The sequence below is a fragment of the Pinus tabuliformis genome, chromosome 3_2 (genome assembly GCF_031772625.1).
Source record: "Pinus tabuliformis cultivar Carrire ecotype Pingquan chromosome 3_2, CPIR1, whole genome shotgun sequence".
In the NCBI taxonomy this organism is placed as follows: domain Eukaryota; kingdom Viridiplantae; phylum Streptophyta; class Pinopsida; order Pinales; family Pinaceae; genus Pinus; species Pinus tabuliformis.
Genome location: NC_142302.1, coordinates 1130495063 through 1130517545, shown reverse-complemented (window position 1 = coordinate 1130517545; position 22483 = coordinate 1130495063). Strand labels below are relative to the sequence as shown.

The 22483-nt window shown below is 36.8% G+C and overlaps 1 protein-coding gene across 1 annotated transcript in view; it reads left to right on the top strand.

Moving 5' to 3' along the window:
* The window catches only part of LOC149184662 (mitotic checkpoint protein BUB3.1-like), a 60223-nt gene that overhangs the window by 26105 nt on the left and 11635 nt on the right, over positions 1-22483 (top strand). The window contains exon 3 of the mRNA XM_089417645.1: positions 8965-9047. Coding sequence (XP_089273771.1) covers positions 8965-9047 — 83 coding nt within the window. The remainder of the gene's footprint in view (positions 1-8964; positions 9048-22483) is intronic.

The following is a 22483-nucleotide window of genomic DNA, read 5'->3' as shown; positions in this document are numbered from 1 at the left end:
CTTTTGTTCCCAAGGTGGCTTGATAAAGTTCCTTCCCAATGAAATCTCCATATTGGATTTTCAGGTGAAATAAATTATGTTTATAAAGATCTCACTTGTTTTGGCCATTGTACAATTTATAAATAATATTATTTTAAATTAGAAATTGATTGTCCAAATAAAAAGGGCTAGTAGAAAAGGTAAGCAAAAATAACTTTGGTACCGTGTTCGAAAAATAGGGCATATTCATACAGGTGGAATTTTGATGTTTGTAGCTCGGGCATGTACTTTTGCACAGGCCCAAGTGTCTAGGCATGTAGAATTTATTGATTTGTGGTAGCATCAGATGCCCTCTAAGCCTCAAATTTTGCAGGGAGGCTCAGGCACAAGTATTCCAAGGAACCCAGTAAGCGTTTTGGGAAATTCCACCCAAAATGATTTTATTAAAATAATTAATATTTTTAATGGGGTTCCTAAGTCTGAACTTAGGAAAATTAAAATATTAATGGGTATTAATCTAATCAGTGGTGAAACTTCTAGAAAAAGCCATAGATCAAGTCAAAACGATCGAAGCCATTGATTATGTTTTAATCTAGGCCGTTGGTTGTCCAATAGGCAGATATAAGAAGGGGCTTGAGGGTCATTTGGAAAACACATAGAGAGATTGAAAAAATCAATTTTCTGAAGTGAGAAGTTCTCAAGAGGAAAATCAATTGAGGAGATCTTGTAGCAGAGGGGTAGTGAGAATCCGGGAGAAGGAATTTCTGGAGAGTACAAGGCAGAGAGAGGATAGAAAGATGTCCAGAGGAAGGCTGACACTAGCCTACGCAGTGCTGACACAGAGGCAGCGCAGTCAGTGAGGGGAAGTTGAGTTTCTGCTGAGGGAAGTCTAAGTTCAGTTGCCGGAAGCAAGGGTGAGAGTCTGGGAGGCAAGAAAGTTGATTTCTTAGCCAATAGAGGATCCAGAGCATAGAGGCGACATAATACCTAGGAGGGGTGACGCAGAAGTTGCCCAGGGTAACGTAGTTTTGCGCAGAAGCCATGTAAAGGGTGATGCAGAGCCTCTAGAGCTGAAGGATTAGTTACTGATTCTCCAGTGATAGGGTGAGATCATTTCAATATTCTCTCTGTATTGGATTACTAGTTCAACATCCTAAGAATTGTACTTAGAATTTTCTCCTACATAATAAAAAACCCTCAGAGTTGTTGCATCGATTTTCCCACATTGGGTTTTTCCGGGGATTATTTGTCCAAAAATAACTGTGTTCTAGGTGTTGTATTTTCTTTCTTGCTCAGTATTTTGTTCCGCATATATGTAAATTAATTGAAGGTTGTATATGTATTTACTTTGAAATTTACCGTAGAAGACGATAAATAACTTGTATGATTTAATTAAGTAGGAGAAGTAACATCAGTTTGCTACAGTAGGGATTCCAGCTTAGGATTTTTCACAGAAGTTGCCCAAAGTCTCCTTAGACACTTGCTTTAGTGTGAGCAAATTGCATTTGTAACTTAGCGTAAAGTAAGAGAAGCACATCATTGTTATCTTTGCTAATTGAGCTAAAGAAACATTAGAAAAAAATAAAGTATTTACTTTAGTCATTATGTTTTTAATCTTTGCTCGTGATCTCAAGTGAGGTGAGATCTAATCTTGGCTGTGAATCACCTTGGAGATTAGGGTTAGGGATTTAGTTCAATGTAAAGTTGTAAAAGCAAAAGGTTAAGGAGAGGGAGAAGAGACAACAGACAACAATACAAGTCTAAGAGAGGCATCTTAGTGAGGCATGTAATTCTCTAGTGTGTTGGGTGTGCAAAAGGGAGGAAACAAAGAGATCCAAACCAACCAAGGAAGGCTTTATTCCCTGGATTAGATCCAGTGTTGTACATGTATTTTTTCAGTTGGGCCATTATCTTAGGACTAGAGCCCATGTAGGTTCTGTATCAATTTAATGGTGAATTGATTTTATTGGGTAGAATAGGTTGTGTCATTTATTTTGTGGGATTGGTTCTGTTTTACTTCCTCTAATTAATGTTAGGAACCTAGCTATGCAATTCATTTAGTAGATTTGTAATCTACTAGGTTAATGGCTTTGTTGTTTTGCTTCTGCTAATTAATGTTAGGAATGAATATTGAGGTGCTAGTGTTGTATAGGATCATTGGGGCTAGGATTGGACAGGATTGTACGAAGCAATTTTTTTTTAAAGGATGAAAGGATTTTGGTCACACAAATTTGTTTTTTGCAGGCCAAGAAGGCCATATGATGTACAATGTAGAAGCTTTAAGCAAAAGTCTAAAAATTAAAAAAAAATTGATTTGGCTTGTGTAAAAGTTCATTTAAACAAAAAGGTAAAGAAAAAAATATAAAGGGGGTTGGCGGCTATTAGGCTCGCCACTAGGCGACCCATCCTGGAGCCGCCAACCACGGTTGACTGAATTGGTGGACACTACAACATTACCTTACGAGAGCCCAAGTCAATGGATTAGACAACAAGATTTTAGAGCACAAAGACTATCCACAAGTGCGTTAGTCTGGTCAGAGAGAGTGCTAGCAACTCATGTAGGTAGAAGTGAGCGGTTGAGTTGACATCTAGGATATCAGAAACGTTCCTCCCAACTGCCAGAAACATTGTTCAACATTTTAGAAACAAATACTTGTACGATTCAACATTGAAATGTCAAAAATAGATTTCCTGGGCATTTAATTTTTTTGGAAACGACAAATCTTTGTTTAGAAATGTTTTGGGCCATTCTTTAATAATTTTATATATGTTTTGGATACAAAAATAGTGATACATATCCGGATTTCCAGAAACATATTTATGGAATTTCTGAAGTTGGAGCCCTTGAAGGTACCTAAACTTTAAAGTTTATTTCATTAATTCTAATTTCTATGACTCTAAATTCAAATATGTAAATTGGATTCTCAAATAAGTCATGATTCGTGAATTAGAATAGGTATTCAATCAATGATGATTTTTAATTTATTGAAACATAGGCACTTCAGGTTGCTGAGACTTGTTTTTCTTCTCACAACATGGTTTTAACAAGGCTTATGCAGGTGAAAGAAGCATTACAATCAATGGTATGCAATTCTCTTTGGAATCAATGGAGGCAATCCCAAACTAGAAGAGCACAAGCAATGAAAAGGTTGGGTTTTGAAGATGAATGGTGGGTAGGATAGAGTACAATGTGGCATTTATTAAGCCAATTGTGGATTTGCTACACATGTTTGACACATATATGCCTAATTTGGGAGAGGTGTTTGAAGGCATTGACTGCATGATAGAAAAGATAAGGGTGGTTATAAATGTCAAGGGGAATGACCCAGAGGAAGTCTTTTACAAAGAAGTAAAAGATATATTGGCCAAAAGGTGGAACAAGATGACCAACCCATTGCACCTTTTGGCCTATGCAATGAATCCAAAATATTATTTTGTAGAGTTGCTAATTAATCTAGAAAGAACCTTACCAAACAAGACCTAGAAGTCTCACAAGAATTTAAGAAAGATTTTAGAAAGCTATTTGTAGATCCTGATATTGGGATTCAAATTCGTTTGGAGTTTGCTCATTTGGTGGGATCAGACGGTTTGGGTGCAGATTTTGATTCTATGTGAGACAAGACTATATAAAATCCAATTAATTGGTGGAACTACTATGGTGGGGAACTTCCGCATATCCAAAAATTTTGGCCATAAGGATCTTGTCACAAGTTGCTAGGTCCTTTTCAGCAGAGAGAAATTGGAGTACATATGGCTTCATCCATTAGGTGAAGCGAAATTGATTGGGCTCCAAGAAGGTTGAGGAACTAGTGTATGTTCATTCGAACTTTCACCTTCTGTCACACAAGAGTGACAAATACAAATTTTCGTCCACCAAACTATGGGATGTGGAGTGAGAGCTTCCTAACTTGGATATGATATTGAATGCCATGTCCAATATGACTTTTTTGATGAGGATGCACCAATAATTGCATCTTCAAGTGGACATGGCAACAATGCTTCCATTCTCGGAGAGGGTTCAAATGTTGATGTGGATCTTAATTACATGGATGAAGACATATTTGATGATATTTTAAACTTTTGAACAATGAACATTGAATACCATAATATGTCATATGACTGTAGATTGCCAATCATAGTTCATTTTGCAATTTTTACAATGTAATGTGCATTATTAATTTTGGTGATGATGTTGATGATTGAAATTTAAAACATAAATTTGATAATTGTTGAATGTTATAATAATCATTGATGATGATGACACTATTTATGTTGAATTCATGATGATGATTATGTATTTTTAAATATAGAATCTAGATTCTAAAAGATGAATGGCGATATGAAATTTTTGTCTTTTATATATATATATAGTTTCTTAGGAACCTAGCTTTGCAATTAATTCAACAGATTTATAATCTTCTAGGTTAATGGTTTGCTGGGTTCTAGGTTCGTAGGAAAAACTAACATGGAACACACACACACACACACGTGTGTGTGTCTATATATATATATAGAGTCTCTTAGGAACCTAGCTTTGCAATTAATTCAGTAGATTTGTAATCTTCTAGTTTAATGGTTTGCTGGGTTCTAGGGTCTTTGGAAAAACTAACATGGAACACATTTAGGCAATTGTTCTTTGATTAGAGATAACTACATTAATGTTTTTATTTCTTAAAACCCTCAAAGAAGAAAATAGTCCATGGTCCCAATTAACACAACCACCTGAGGCAATACCTTAATGCAAGAAAATGAATACATTACATGAATATATCTTTATATGGATCAACAACAAATTACCCTCTATGCTCTTTAAACATATATTATGGACTAATTAGGTGCTAAGCTATGGGGCAAGTGTTGCTAAGATTGAGGAGATGTTTGAATCATCAAATCACTTATGTGTAGGACATGATTATGGCAGTAGGATTAGTAAAGTACTAAAGCACACCAGTGAAATACACTAAAATCATACTTTATCCTAACATTACATTAGACCAAGTTGACATTAACTATTTCCTAGTGTCTAGATATCCAAACAAAATCAGAGAGTTGACCTATTGCTCCTATTTGTATGTCCTAGTTGCAAATGCCCTTTGTTACCTCCTTGATGCATAAAAAATGTATAGATGGGTAAGAGGAATTCCCTTACATGGCGGGGAGGGGTGGGGCGGGGGCGGGGGGATATTGAACAACCATTTTGTAGATGGATTTTTTTACTCTCTTGAAGTTTCTCAAGTATTTGTTGTTGTGACACTAGATTTTTTGGATGTGTTTTGCTCTTTGGCTAGGGTTGTTGTGAGTGACTACAATTCAATGTTTTTGTAGATCATGATAGATGGGAAATTGGAATGGCTTAGTTTTCCTTGGGAGTGTATGAGGAATTTAGATATTGTTATATATCTTGCAATCTTATTTGGAGTTGATGTATCCCTTGGCTACATGTGGGAGTCGTGCCTCCAAAAGTTGCGCCAAGAGTGTTGAAAAAGGTACCAAGGAGAATACTAAAGTTTGTCAGTTCGAAATTTGAGGAGAGATTCCTCATCTAGAAGCCCAAATTTTGGGGTGATATTAGCAGACCGGTGGCACACAGTTTGAGGAGAGATTCCTCATCTGACAACGCTGAAATCAAGGGGTTAGTCTGTTGAAGGTGACACGATTTTCTTAGCAGTAGAGGTTTGGCAATGGCACACAATTTGAAGTGTAGAGGTCATAACAAATGCACAGGGCCCAATCGGCCCGGGGTGACGAGGGGCTGATTCTGGGAATCGGCCCGGCCCCTCGCCACCCTGGTCCAGTTGGCCTGCGGGGTGGGTAGGGAGCAAATTACTAGAAAGTTGACACAAACTTCAAGAGAGAGATAAGTACATGAAGTGTATTTAATGTTGTGTAAATTTCTTTGAGATTAAAAGCGATATAACTCCTCTTCAAATTGATTTTCCCCACAGGGGTTTTTCTAGGGTCTGAGATTGACCAAAGTCAAGTGTTCACTTGTGTGCATGCGTGTGTTTCTTATCAGCTGAATGTGAAATGAAAGAGTAGTGGTAGCCTAGTAATGTTTTAGTTGCAATTTTATATTCATGTTTTAGTGTGAAAATGAACCATGGGTTTGGGCATTAAACAATGATGAGTAAAACTAATTAAAATAAGAGGGGTTATAGGGACCTAACAATTTTCTACAAAAAGTTCAAAGGTGGAAGTACAAGTTTCTTCTATTTGTAGGGAAATAGTCACTAGTCAAACCCTTGGATTCCTTGTACTTGCTAGTTTGCCCCTTGGAAAGGCTTCAAAGGGGGTTTTCATTGGCTATTGGTTTGATGGCGATAGATCACTTTTCATCGCCCCTTGGAGTGTCTATACTTTTCCGAAGCAGGATGGTTGCTTGGGCTTGATTGATCTTAGTCGACAAGGTCCTATCTTCACAGTGAAATGGATTGTTCAATGTTTTGTTGGTGATGAACTGTGTAAAGTGTTCATTAGGCATATAATTGTCCATGGGAGACATAAACCTAGTATTTGAGGGCCATTTCAGATATGCGATGCGATGAATACACTAGATGATTTTAAGATTGGATGCCCACCCTTTCTCAAAGTATTTGGCAAGCTTGGAAAATAACTATATCATATATTTCTTGCTAGTGGTCTAGGCTTGAGTGGGTTGTTGATATCCCTTTTTATTTAGAAAGGGATTGGAAGGTTTAGAATTTTGTTACTCCTCACATCAATAGTTTCCTTCCTCCGATACTGTTTAGGAATGGACTATTTTCTTGGAAGGATTTGTGGGATGATGGCTAGGAAGGACACTTTTCCTCTTGCTAAGCATTCTAGTTGGTTAAACATATGTTTTAATAATTGCACTTTATACTCCATTGACTAGATTGGATATCGTTTTAGGATTAGCCTTTTGGATTTACAACTCTCATAGATTGTATGAATCTCTTTGCATGAAATACGCCTTTAAAGGAACACTTAGCAAGAGATGGGGCCTTATAGATGAAAAAGCTAATTGGGTTGATTGTCTAGGGGCATTGTTATGTTTTAGATTCTCTTGTTGATTCAAGAGATTTTCATGTGTGTTGTTTTATTATGGATGACTCTCGAAGGAGAGACTGTTGAGTGCTAAGTTTATTGATCCTTCATGCTTGCATTTTGGGAGGATAGAAATGGTTTGCGACATTGTGTGGAATTGTAAGCATTCTTAATAGTGTTAGAATTTTGTATGGGCCACTTGGCAACATATCTTGTATAAAAATATTTTATAGAATGCTAGCTAGTTAGGTGTTATTGACTTTGTTGCTTCTTCTCACTTCCATGCAATGTGGCATTGGATTATATACACTACCTTATATCATATATGATATTTGAAAGATTAGGTGTGAAGTTGTATTTATAAGGTCTAACTTCTCTATTCTTTTGCTTAGAAAATGCTTTATTTTGATTACTTGGCTTAATATAGACGAAAGACATTCTTTCTCCTTAAGTTTTTTTCCACTGGAAAAATCCGTAATATTTCATTAAATATGAAAGATTACATATGTAGATGCTGTTTAAGCATATGCCTTGATTCACTGTTTGTCTGTACATTTTCCAAAAATTAGCTTATCTATAACTGTTTGTTTTTCTGTTAACAGTTCTCTGTATGCTGTGCAAAATTTGATGCCATTTTTGCATCCTTCAGTCTATACAAAAATTTATACATAGTGTACTTTCATTTCTAATAGCTGCTGTCAAAACTGTGAGTTGTTTGAAGTACTTTTAGTTTATATTCTTTTGTTGTATTATGGTGTTTTTAATATATTAATATAAACAACATCTCCCCCCCCAAAGAAACCTTGTAGTCTTTTGGGGATAATTCAAATTTCCCATAGATTCTCATATGTGTCTTGGAGTTGTAATTTTTTTTAGGCATGGACTACAATCAAGAATGGTTAGGCTTGGTAACTAAATATAAATGCTTAGAAAGAAAAGAAGGAAAAACTAAACCAAGAATGGATTGTCGAACACAATCAACATTTTTGTAGAAAAGTCTTCTACATAATGGGAGAAAATTACAAAGGTGTTATGGCATACCCATTGATCACAGTTGACAATTGTGAGACTTGTATTAGGATCCTAAAAAGTGGCCAAGCAAAAGCCCTTGGTAAAGGTTCCAAATTCCCCAGAAAAGTGAACCATTTGGATTTAATAGATCCTTCATGCATTTTGTAATCATGTTTTCATAGGAAATCATTCTTACAGAGTAATTGAGCAGGGTACATTGGGTTCGTTTAATTTGCGCAACATTATATTTCTTAACACCTATGATGGTTGGAGGTTCAATGTGAGAGTGAGATTGATATCGTTTTGGCATATCTTGGGAATGAACTTTTTAGATTGGTTGGGGGTACTCTTAGAACCTACAACATCGCCATCATGAGTGTGAGCTCTATAGGTGATACTATTTGATGGGCAAGAGAAATTTGGGTTGGAAGCAAATCTTAATAATTATGAACTTTGGCTAGAAGCATGCAACATTTTTTTCCAAAAATGTTTGTCACCAATCTTGAACATGATTGCAAATCCAATGAGTTAGCGTAAATGTGATAATAAGGGTAGTATTTTAAAGATAATATCTTAGATGATATTACTTTTATCAATCCATACTTTGAAAGCATTTCAGTTGTAGCATGTTTGTTTCGCTTTCTGATTGTATTGCATACATCTGTTGTAGTGATTATGAATGGTTTTCCCTACTTGTATCTTCTCTCTTAGCATTTCAAGTTTGTCTTCTACAAGATTGTTGCTTACTATAGATTGTTTCTTTCTCTGGTGTACCTAACAGACTTTGCATTGTGTCACATATTTGGTGATGTCATGCATTTTCATTACCAGTAGGTTAGTACAATCATAGGAGCAAAGAGCAGAGATCAAAGAATCTAATTTTTGTTTGATCTGAGTAGAATCTAACAGAATAAGAAGGTATTATTTAACATGCTGTTAAATGATCAGGTATGATTTCAGCACCCGGAAGGAGGATATATTGGGCAGGCATGAAGCTCCTGTTCGTTGTGTTGAGTATTCATATGCAGCAGGTAAGAAAAGCCCATGGCTTTACCTTGCTTCTACTTTAGATTTAAAGCTTGTTAAAAATATCATTTACATTCACGTATGTAACGGTTGAATAAAGGCATGATTGAACTGGCATAAAGACTGAATATTCACTATTGAATGTAAATGATATCCTTAGACTTGCATTCTGATTTCAGATATGCAATTTTCTACTTTACAATTCACTAAAACCCGTAAAACAAGTAAAACCAACAATGCAAAGAAGCAATTGTACTGTAGAACCCATCCATCACAAGCTCAATGCCCATTGGCAGCATCATATCAGCGTCTCCCTTGGAAATGTGAAGGGAAGTGACCCTTGATAGGTTAAACTGCAACACACAACCCATTCAAATTCTAAACTGCACAACTGTAATCACAACCAACTTTTTGATTGTAATATCCTTGTACTTACTACTTATGAGTGACCGCAAGCATAAGCCCACATATGCTTGTGTGCTTCAATTCTGGATCCGGAAATAAAATTTTTCTGTACGACAGCTTATGCTTTTTTCATATAATCTCATAGCAATCACAAGAAAAACACCTTAGCACTTGCATCTTCATTAGAGAATTTTCTTTTGTATTGCTTCTGTTATTCAGGTGCAATAGTGTTACTGTTTTCTGGGCTTCAGGCCATCCCTTTATCAATGTCAATGAATACAGGGACCCATTTTTGTGTTCTTGTCATTGCTCGATGGCTTTGTCATCCTTGCTCGACGGTTTTGTCGTCCTTGCTGACCGTGTTCTATTTTCTATGAGTTGAATGTTTGAATGTGCTGGAATAGGTGTACCTGAATGGGTTGCTGCAGAATACTTCTCTGCTTCAAAATGTGTCAGCCATTTTTAGTAAAACAAGTAAAACCAACAATGCAAAGAAGAAATTGTACAGTAGAACCCATCCATCACAAGCTCAGTGCCCATTGGCAGCATCATATCAGGATCTCCCTTGGACGTGTGAAGGAAAGTGACCCTTGACAGGCTAACCTGCAACACACGACCCATTCAAATTCTAAAATGCACAAGTATGATCACAACCAACTAGTTGATTGTAATATCCTTGTACTTAACTATGATCTACTTATGAGTGACTGCTGGCATAAGGCCACATATCTTGTGTGCTTTAATTCTGGATCCGGAAATAAAATTTCTCTGTATGACAGCTTATGCTCTTTTCATATAATCTCACAGCAATCACAAGAAAAACACCTTAGCTCTTGAATCTTCATTAAAGAATTTTCTTTAGTATTGCTTCTGCTATTCAGGTGCAATAGTGTTACTGTTTTCTGGGCTGCAGGCCATCCCTTTATCAATGTCAATGAATAGAGGGAGCCATCTTTTGTGTTCTTGTCATTGCTCGACGGCTTTGTCGTCCTTGCTCACTGTGTTCTATTTTCTACGAGTTGAATGTCTGAATGTGCTGGAATAGGTGTACCTGAATGGGTTGCTGCAGAACACTATTCTCTGCTTCAAAATATGTCAGCCATTTTCTGCTAGAAGCTTCCCAAATTTCCTTATTTATTTTTTCACTATCTCACCAGGACTGGGCAGGCATGATGTTGTGGGTTTTAATTACTATAGCACGATTCAGTCATTGTCTATTTATTATAATCCTCTTCCTCTTCCAGAGTTGGCTAAGTTACAACTGCTAGCTCTCTGTCTTTGATACTCCTCTTCTGGTGTTGGGTAGGTGGCTTCTGATACTTCTCTGTCTTTGATGGCACCACAAATTCTTCCTTAGTCTTCAACATCTCTCTTTCTCTCTGCGATGGCAATGAGAATCCTTTTCCTTCTTTGTGATGTTTTAACTTTTCTCTTAATAAAAATCTTTATATGGCTTCCTAAGATTTAAAAAACCGTTCTTCAATAGGTAAAAGTTTTTTTTTTTCAAAATGATTGCCTTATGAATTCATATCTCTTTGTGAACCTTAGTGTCACAATCACAATCATGCAGAACTTAAGATCTTACTGTTGAAAGTTTATACCTCTCACAGAATGCCAAACTTTTGAGCATATAAGAAAAGCGGAAACGTCATAAGAAACAGACTTATGTAAAATATTTGCCTTTACTACAATGAAGTCAGCTGATACAATGGGATTGATTGTCCTTTATTTCTTTGGCTAGATAGTCGAGCCCATATGATTAATTGATCTCTATTTTTTTAATTGGTCACTTGTGTTATTGTTACTGTTACATTAGATTGTCATTAGATTGGGCACACTGTTCGAGCATTGTACTCCAATTGGGCTGTAAGTCCCTGTGTCACTTTGACCTAATTAGGAAGAATGGTCCTGTGGACAAACATTTTCTTCTGTCATTGCATAGTGACCTGATTAGGGCTGTAGTCCCTGTGTCACTTTGACCTGTATAGGAAAATTGGTTCGGCCGAGGATAATCATTCTCTCTGTCATTGTATAGTGATCTGATTAGGGAGGTTATCCCTGTGTCGCTTTGACCTGATTAGAGAGAATGGTCCTAAAGGCTGTAGCCTCCCAGCATCATGCTCTGATCTCTTTCTAGAGTAAGCTTGCTTATCAAACGATGCATTTGTGCCATACATCGGGGATACTGACTGGGTTATGGCAATGTGGTTGATGCCGTTGATGATATTGTGATGATGCTTATCGTAATCTTGATGATCCTTTCTTATAGAAGTCTTCAACTTGAGAACATCTTGATAGTCATTATGAATACCTCCCCAGTTAAGAGGGAGTGTTGAATTTTGTAACTAGGTTCAGTCTTCCTAATGTATGATGTTGTAAAAATTAAAAAATAATTTATTTGAGATGTAAAAGAAAACGAAAAATTAATTTTTTATGTACTTTTTGGGTCAAATTCGAACTGCCAAGTCGGCCCTCCAGAGGACAAGTCGACTCAATCTTAAGAGACATCTTTTCGGACATGGAAACAACTATATATTGGCATCTATTCTCCGCCATTTGGCAACCAATTCAGTCTGTCTTCTGTGGAAAAGAATTCAGGCCCGTGGCATACAAATCTGAGGCACATTCTTTTGGTTAATGCGAGTTTTCTGTGGCACCTTCTCTCTATAATTATTTGAGCTTCGTGTGGCAGATCCTGAGACACAGACCTGAGCTTTGAAGCTGGTATTTATGTGATGAAGTACAAAGTTCCTGAAACATATTCTCTGTGCTTGAGCGAAGTTCCTGAGGCACTCTATTTCAGTGATATATGTCATCCTAAGGACAGATTTGTGGACAGTCTCGTGAACAATATTATGGACAGATGGAGGGCTGACATGGCACTTGGTTACTGGTTGGTTTGACTTGGATTTCTCTTGTTGACTAAAGATTCTATAAGAAAAGGATTGCTGGGTTTTCCCCTTGTGGGGTTTTCAACTTTTCCCTAGCCTCTGGCCTAATTTTTGGAATCTCGTCTTTTTGTGCATTATACCTGTACAATTGCTTGATGACCTAATGAATGAAATAAGTGATAAATGAAAGATATAAAAATAGTCACAAGTAATTATCTTGATTAGAAATTCTAGTTTGCACTTGAATTTCAACAGGCCCAACGGCTTAAGTATAGATTTTGCTAGAATGGATGGAGTCCGTGAAGAAAGGTTGTATAGACTTTTGAAACAACCAGCGTAAGCATTAGTGCATATTGACATCAATCCATGTGAACTTTGGCATATAAGATATGCACACCCCCACTATGAGCTTTTCTTGCTTTAAAACATATGGTTATAGGTGTTCCAGATTTGCAGGTAGAACATGAAGAAGTTTGTAAAGGTTGTGCACTGGGGATGAATGTTAAGAGCCCTTTCCCAGCGGCGAAAGTAGGACCAAGGAAATTTTAGATCTAGTTCATTTTGATGTGTGTGGACCAATGACAATGAAATATCTTGGAGGCTCTTTGTACTATGTAACCTTTATTGATGACTTCTTTTGCAAGACATGGATTTACTTCATGAAAACAAAGGATGAAGTCTTCAACAAGTTTCAAAAATTTAAGGCTGAAGTGGAAAATTCGAAGGGAAAAAAAATCAAGATCTTGAGATTTGATAATGGAGGAGAATATACATCCAAGGAGTTCATTGCCTTTTCTAAAGAAGTTGGGATTAAGGGGAGTTGATAGTTCCTTAAGTCCACAACAAAATGGAGTTGATGAAAGAAAGAAAAAAACCATTGAAGAATCTGTTAAGACAATGATGCATGATTAAGACTTGCCTATGTTTCTATGGAGTGAAGCATCTATGACAACCGTCTATATTCAAAACAGAAGTTGTCATCGAGTTTTGGAAAACAAGACTCTTAAAGAAGCGTTCATTGAATAGAAACCATAGGTTGGACATTTGAGAATATTTGGTTGTCTAGTTTATATTCACATACCCAAAGATATGAGAAACAAGCTAGAGCCTTCAGGTAAGAAAGGAATGTTAGTTGGATACAATGAGTCATCAAATCCTTATAGAATCTATCGTATAGGACAAAAATAAGTTGAAATCAACAAGGATGTTATTTTTTTTGAAAATGTTGCTTATTGGAAATCTAAAGAAGTTCCCATGGATTTTGATGAGGACAAAGAACATGAAGCCCCCAGGGAAGAAGGTCCTGGTCCATCCAATTCTTCAGAACATGCTATGGATCATCAAGAAGAGCCAAAAGGGCCTAGTGATTCATTGGACCCAGTTGTTGTCCCTGAAATTAGGAAAAGGCCAACCTTGCTTAGATCCACTTTGCGGGAAGCAAAAGGACATGCAACACCACGTGGCACCTTCAAGGAAAGCAAGAGACCAAAGAGGTATTCTAGATATGCAACGTTGATGACTAATCTCATTGATTCTAAACCTTCCACCTTTGAAGGAGCAAACTAGCCAACAATTTTGGAAGGATGCGATATTGGAAGAATACCAATCTTTTATGAAGAATGATGTATGGGAAATTGTGCCGAGACCTTAAGGGAATTTTTGGTAACCTCCAATGCAGTGGATGGAAGTATTGACAAATACAAGGCGAGATTTGTGGCTGGAGAGTTCTCCCAGAAGAGGGAGAATATTATGATGAGACCTTTGCTCCAGTTGCCAAGTACACTACCATTAGATCCATTATTTCTATTCCTTTTTCTATGGTTTAAAATTTACATTAGATGGATGTAAAGACTACTTTCCTCATTGGTGTGATTGAGGAAGAAGTGTACATAGAACAACCTAAAGGTTTTGAGTTTCATGTGTTGATATGTGTAATCGTGTTCGGTCTTCATAATGTCTATTATAATCATGATTTTATGTATTTGATGAAAAGAGAAAAAGAAATTTATTATTTCATTCCCGATGCATGGGTTTCATGCTCAAGGTAAATTTATTTGTAGGTCAAGCACCCGTTGAGTGCTTTTAGGTTTGTCATAGATCTATGAAGTCAAAAGAGTTATTATCATACATGTAAGACCCCATTGGGCATCTTGTATTATGTAATTTTTTTTATTTGAGTCATAAAAGACCCTCCAAGACCTTGTCAAGTCTGCCTCATGGAGGCAATGCGTACCCCCGAAAAGCCTATATATAAGAAAGAACTCCACCTCATTTGGACACACAACAAGCAAATTCGATCTCTAGAAGAAAGATGCAGCAAGACTAGAAGAGAAGGATGAAAATGAAGGATAAGAACAAAAGAAGCAAGATCGAAATTCTGGACATCTCTCCCTTGTGTTAGGGTTTGTAAAGTTGTTAGAAGTTTGTTGGGCAAGGAAATTGTTGGAAGTTGTTGGGCAAGTCGAAGTTGCTGGAAAAGTTGCTCGGGTCGAAGTTTTTGGGGTCAAAGCTGTTGATGGAAAGGTCAAAGTTGTTGCTGTAAGCTGTGTAAGGAAAGCTCATCAAGAAGGAAGGTTGACTTGGTCTTGGAGGGGACTTTGTCAAGAGTCCTAGGTCTTGGAATTCGTCATTTGGAGATTCGATAAGAAGAGAAGAATTCTTGTGCGTTTTCTTCTCAAAAGGAGAGGTTTTGGACCTGGCTAGCAACCAACATTTTGTGTCCTCATCTCATTGATCTTCATTGTTTGGTAGTTGTTTGATGATAGAGAACACTATAATAATCAAGTGAAAGAAGAAGTTTTTAAGTTAAGTAAAAATCCATCACAAATAGTTATCAAAGAAAGAGAAATCACCTAATCTAGCTGCCCCTAGATTTCTCAACATGGTATTAGAGCTAAATTGAAAACAACAAGGAAAGACAGTTTGAAGATTACATCATTGAAGAAGGATACATAAGGACCGAGCACAAGGAAATCATTAATGAGGACTAAGAAGCACCAAGGAGAAGTACTCATCTCAAAGATCACATCGTCACAAGGAGAAGAAGACCTCAAGGACCCTACCTCCACTCAAAGAAAGAAGGACTGCACTTTTGAAGCATTTTGAAGTCTCCATACTCTACATTTCTACATCCAAAGAAAGCAAGAGGAAGCATTGTCATCATCTTCAAAGAAATCAAGGTGATCTCCCTCTCATTGAAGAAAGGATCACATTTCAAGCATACTTGAAGGAAGACATCTTCATCAAGAAGGCATCTTCTATTATCAACATCATCAAGAAGGCATCAAGTTGAAGATATCATCATCAAGGAGCATCTTCTCTTGACAAGTAAGTATCTTTATAATTATATCTGAATCTACTATCAAAATGACTTCATTTTGCAAGGAAAGCAATAAACTGGTTGGGTCATCAAATTTCCTTGCATGGATGAAGAGGATAGATTTGATCCTCATAGAAAATGAAGTTATTGAATATGTATAGGGCTCCATCACTAAACCTTCTCAAGAACAAGCTCAAGCATTATCGAAGTATATGAAAGGGGAAATAAAGGCTCAAAGAATCTTCATAGAATCAATAAAGGATTCACTCATCCCTTATGTAGCATAGTTGGAGAAATCAGAGGATATCTATGGAAAGTTGGTAGAATTGTTTTCTATAAGCACTGTAGGAGAAGTTATATTGCTGAGAACCAATTGATGCAAGATGAGGGTATCAAAGGAAGAAGGGAGAACCTAATACCTTATGAGGGTGTCACAAATAAGAGATCGACTACAAGAACTAGGAGAAATAATGTTTGATAAAGAGATGACCACTGTTGTGCTCAATGCACTACCTGATTAATGGGGCAACTTTGTACCAAGTATATATGGAAAGAAGCAAGCCACTCCATTCAGTGAACTTTGGTCATTATGTAAGATTGAATAAACTAGATTGAAGGCAAAGAGCGATGTTGGATCAAATGAACAAGTTCAAACATATGCTGCCATGACTAGGAGAAAAGGAAAGTTTGGAAAGTTTAGTCCTCATAAAAATAAGAAAATCGATATGTCAAAGATACAATGCTATGAGTGTAATGAATATGGGCACTATAAAAGGAATTGTTGCAAACTGAAAAAGGACAACAAGAAGAGAAAGGAAAAAATGAAGCCCGTGTTATCGATGAAGAGGAAGAAATAGAAAAGAAGAAATCATGGAGGAAGTGAAAGATCTCTACTCTGAATGAGATAATCTTATTCACTTAGTTATTTTCAGTTATCGAAGATGATAGAAAGCATCACAAGTATGATAGGGTGTATTATAGCAAGAAAGGGATGACATCATCATAGAAGCATGGAAGGATAGCTGAAGTAGAAAGTCTACATGGTTTAGTAGTCATCCTAATAGAAAGGAAGTAGCTCATGTCATCTCCATTGAAAGCATATAAGGACAACCGAACTAGAAGTACATATGGTTGGAAGAAAGTCATCTAGCAAGATGGAGGATAAAGAAAGGTCATCATAATCATTATTAGAAAGGAGCATTTGTAGAATGAGGATCATCGACATCCTCCACTTGAATCTTTATGAGAAGGTTCACCTCTACTTGGAAGAAGCAAGTGTCTCGCTTATTGTCTACATTGCACCTTTTGTGGGATCCATTGTTTAGAAGAATGATGATATGGTGACATAGGAGTGCAACATGTCCAGTTGGTTGAAGAAATTTCATCTTCAAGCAAGAAAAGGAAGTTGCTAGAAGGAAGTCTAAATGACCAAAAGGAGAAAGAGGTATGTATATACTTAATAAATAAATTCATGTCATCATATAGTTCTAGATAACATGGTTGAATGCTTTATCTCATGAGCATGATCGAAGAAGAAGGATCTCTTCCATTAGAATGATGCATTAAGGCATAAACACAAGGTACCTTGAACTCTTCATATCAATAAGATGAAATGAGCATAATATGACCTCATATGGAATATGAGGTGGTTGACAATCATGGTTCCTATGATGAAGATCGTAAGGTGAGCAATATGTGAAGAAAGGTAGGAGAGTTCATGAAAGATGCAACTATAGATGAGATAATTGATCAACATCCCAGAACAAAAAGAATTACCTATGACATTTGCATAGTAGAAGAAGGTATGAAGGCCTTGATAGATATGTTGGAAAAAGAAAACCTTGGTAATATGTGTCTTGGAGATAGATTCATACGTGTGTAGGATGTTGATGTGGCAAGAAGCTGATGCCATGACGAAATGCCATCATAAAAAGGTAAGTTTGACTTTATGTTCATTTTGATTTTTTGAAAACATTTGGTTGGGTTGTTACATGGCTACCGAAATAAGGTTGTAGAAGTCACCTACAACTAATACTCATGTGATTGGATGGAAGATCTTGAAATAAACATGACTTGGAAGAGGTAACTGTGTAAATAAAAGCTAGATGTGGACTAGATCACTTTCCAATGAAGAGAAGGATGAAATGATTATTGGTTCAACACTATGGTTCATTGAAGGGAAAGTGATGAAAAAGATTGCCGTTGCCCTACGATAAAGTGATTATGAAGAAGGCGCCATGATGAAGAAGATGAAGTTCATGACATGATGATGAAAGGAGGAGCCCTAGAAGCAGATGATAGTATCATGATCTCCACCAAATAGAAGATAATTGCTGTTGGTAAGTCCCTAGATAAGAGGGAGCTTGAGTATATTCCTTTTATAGGAATGATTAGATCCTCCCTGGTTGAGAGGGAGTGACGTATATGGCTCTCTACTTCATGTGTCATGCACTAGACCAAGACTAACAACTGTAAGTCTTACTGAAGACCATGTGTAAGAGATTGACATCATTCTTGCCTTCATGTTATGAAGAAAGAATGGAGTATTGGGTAAGCATTTGGTTTCCGATACTCTTTTGAGGATGTGGTAGGGCATCCAATAGGTAAGAGTAGTCGAAGAGGAAATTCCTTGAGGTTGTGTTATTCCATGACATGAATTGTTCTAGAAGGACATACCTTGTGAACATCTGGATGGGGTATGTGCTTTGAGAGATAATGATTATGGTGTCTATCAGTCATTTTCTCACCAGCATTGTGCTCGAATATTATGGAGAGATAGAGTTGTTAGTCAAGGCCTTGCTATGTGATAATGTTGGTTGGTATGATGAGATGCAATGAGAGAAGTTGAAATAATAGCTTATGCGATGGCTTACCAATCTGACTCTTATGAGAATTCATCAGTATGAGAATGTCCAAGTACCATGTATGGATTATGAATACCTCCCTAGTTAAGAGGGAGTGTTCAAATGTGTAACTAGGTTCGGTCTTCATAATGGCTATTATAATCATGATTTTATGTATTTGATGAAAAGAGAAAAATAAATTTATTATGTCCTTCTTGATGCACGAGTTTCATGCTCAAGTTAAATATATTTGTAGGTCAAGCACCCATTGAGTGCTTCTAGGTTTGTCATAGAATTATGAAGTCAAAAGAGTCATTGTCATACCTATAAGACCCCTTTGGGCATCTTGTATTATGTAAAAGAAATTTATGAGTCATAAAAGACCCTCCAAGACCTTGTCAACGAGTTGCAACAAATCAACCTACATGAAAGATCCAGTCAGCGTCATGGAGTCAATTCGTACCCTTGGAAAGCTTATATATAAGAAAGAACTCGACCTCATTTGGACACACAACAAGCAAGTTCGATCTCCAGAAGAAAGAAGTAGCAAGACCAAAAGAAAAGGACAAAGATGAAGGATAAGAAGAAAATAAGCAAGATCGAAGTTCTAGAGCTCTCTCTCTCTCTCTCTTGTGTTAGGGTTTCTAAAGTTGTTGGGCAAGTCGAAGTTGCTGTAAGTTTGTTGGGCAAGTCGAAGTTGTTGGAAGTTACTGGAAGTTTTTGGGTAAGTCAAAGTTGTTGGAAGTTGTTGAGCAAGTCAAAATTGCTCGGCAAGTCAAAGTTGCTGGAAAAATTGTTAGGGTCAAAGTTGCTGGGGTCGAAGCTATTGCTGGAAAGGTCAAAGTTTGTTGTTGTAAGTTGTGTAAGGAAAGCTCATCAAGAAGGAAGGTTGACTTGGCCTTGGAGGGGTCTTTGTCAAGCGTCTCAGGTCATTTGAAGGTTATATAAGAAGAGAAGAATTCTTGTGGGTTTTCCTCTCAAAAGGAGAGGTTTCGACCTTGGCCAGCAACCTATATTTTGTGTCCTCTTGTCTCATTGATCTTCATTGTTTGGTAGCTATTTGTTGTAGAGAACACTAATAATAATCAAGTGAAAGAATAAGTTAATCAAGTTAAGCAAAAATACATCACAAGTAGTTATCAAAGAAAGAAAAATCACCTAATCTAACTGTCCCTAGATTTCTCAACATCATGGGAGAGAATCTCATGTCTACAAATTGAAGAAAGCCTTGTATGGACTTAGGCAAGCACCTAGAGCTTGGTACTCTTGAATTGACAACTACCTGACAAGACTTGGTTTCCCCAAATGTGATGCCGATTCAAACTTATATATCAAGGTTGAGAAGAATGAACATGTGATTCTATTATTGTATGTTGATGACTTATTTTTGATAGGAGTGGAGCATCTCATTATTCAGTGTAAGAGGAGGTTGTCCTCTAAATTCGATATGAATAATCTTGGTTTGATGCACTATTATTTTGGGCTAGAAGTATGGCATAAGCTTGGCAAAATCTTCCTTGGTCAAGGAAAATATATTGTCAATATCCTGTAGAAGATTGGGATGATGGACTGTAAATCGATGGCAACTCCCATGGTGACAAATTTGAGAATGTAGACACTAAGTCAGATTTGGTAGATCCATCCATGTACAGATAGCTGATTGGTTCACTAATGTATTTGGTTAATACCAAGCCGGATATTTGCTTTGCAATAAATACTCTAACCCAGTTCTCGGTGGAACTAAGACATGATCATTGGATTGCAGCAAGGCATGTATTAAGATATTTGCGTGGTACAATTGCTTATGGTTTGAGATATGTCTCAAATGATGGTGTACAATTGCAGGGTTATACATATGCAGATTGGGCAGGAGTGTTTAAGACGGAAAGTGTATGTCTAGAGGTTGCTTCAGTTTGGGCTCTGTTATGCTTTTGTGGATGAGTAGGAAACATACATTTATCACACTCAACACTGCTGAGATAAAGTATATTGCAACCAAATTAGCAAGTTTTGAAGTAGTATGGTTTCAAAATTTACTCGCAAGACTATTTAATTAGGTGCTAGAACTGACCATGCTATATTGTGACAATCAAAGTTGTGTGAAGCTGACAAAGAATCTAGTTTTTCATGACAAGTTAAAGCACATCAAGATCAAATACCACTTCATCCGTGACATGGTGTAGAAGGGAGCGGTGAAGCTACGGTATGTTTCTACTGATGAGCAAATCGCTGATATTCTTACAAAGCCTATGTGCAAAGCAAAGTTTGTATACTTTAGAGACAAGCTTGGACTTGTTTGCTTTGCAGAAAATACTCTAAGCTAGTTCCAGGTGGAACCAAGACATGATCATTGGATTGCAGCGAGGCATGTATTGAGATATTTACATGGTACAACTGGTTATGGTTTGAATATGTCTCAAATGATGATATACAATTGCAGGGTTATACAAATGCAGATTGGACAGGGAGTGTTGAAGACAGAGAGAGTACATCCAGAGGTTGCTCAAATGTGGGCTCCACTATGATTTCATGGATGAATAAGAAACATACATTTATCGCTCTCAACACTGCTGAGACAAATTATATTGCAGCCAATTTAACAAGTTTTGAAGTAGTATGGTTTCATATTTTACTCGCAAGACTATTTGATTAGGTGCTAGAACCGACCAAGATATATTGTGACAATCAAAGCTGTGTGAAGCTGACAAAGAATCTAGTTTTCCATGTCAGGTTGAAGCACATCAAGGTCAAGTACCACTTCATCTGTGATATGGTGTAGAAGGGATCAGTGAAGCTCTGGTATGTTTCTATTGATGAGCAAATAACAAATATTCTTACAAAGCCTTTGTCCAGAGCGAAATTTGTATACTTCAAAGACAAGCTTGGACTTGTTGAAAATGCCTCTCTTAGTGAGAGGGAGTGTTGATGAGATAGCATCATGGACTGACATTCTCCCTGTGTCAATTATATTGACCCGAATTAGGGAGAATGGTTTGGTAGAGGACAATCACTCTTCCTGTGTCTAGTATGTTGACCCGAATGAGGAAGAATTGTCCTAGAGCATCAAGTTCGTTTAGCATCATGCCTCAAATTACGAAGTTAGAGTGTGGCCTTTGGAGATTCACCATGTGTCAAAGATATTGACTCGAATGATGGTGAACTGAGAGTAGTATGGATACCAAGTGTATGGCACTGACTCGTATTATCTTGACAAGTTGATGCTAAATTATGTACCATGTGTTTGAAGTATCGATTAAGACTATTGTGAGGATATACCATAGGTCGGTATTGACCTGAATTATGGTAACTTGTTGATGTTGTTGACTTACCATGTGTCAAAGTTGTTTTACCAGATTATGGTAATTGATTGATGCCACTGGTTTACCATGTGTCACATTTTTGTTGACCTGATTATGGTGATGATTTGTTATAACCTTTTCTTAGAGAATTTTGTCAAGAAAAGAACAACTGCCTAGTCATTATGAATACTTCCCTATCTAAGCGATAGTGTTGAATTTTTGTAGCTATGGTTGGTCTTCATAATTTATATTTTAGCCCATGGAATATATAATGTCATTGTAAGACATGTTCTTCATGTAATTTTCATTGATTAGCCCTTGAAATTTGTTAAGTCGGCCCTTCTTCAAGTCAAGTTTGCTGCAATCTAAGTCACCGCGTCCGTGTTCGTGTTCGAGTTCGGTAACCTTGAAATTTGAATAAAGTTCGGCGCTTAAAATTTTGTTGATAAAATTCAGCATAAAATTCAACATATAAAATTTGAAATATTATATGCAATTTAAGTTTAAGCAAGCTGAAAAACACATTTAGCCATAGTTCTTCTCAAATAAATCATGTAGATTAACCCCATAAAAAGAAAAAATTCACCATTAACTTTCACTAAATCCATACAAACAATTACAATTTATTTCGCCGACAATACATCACAATGGAATTATATGCTGATTAACATAACTATAAATTGA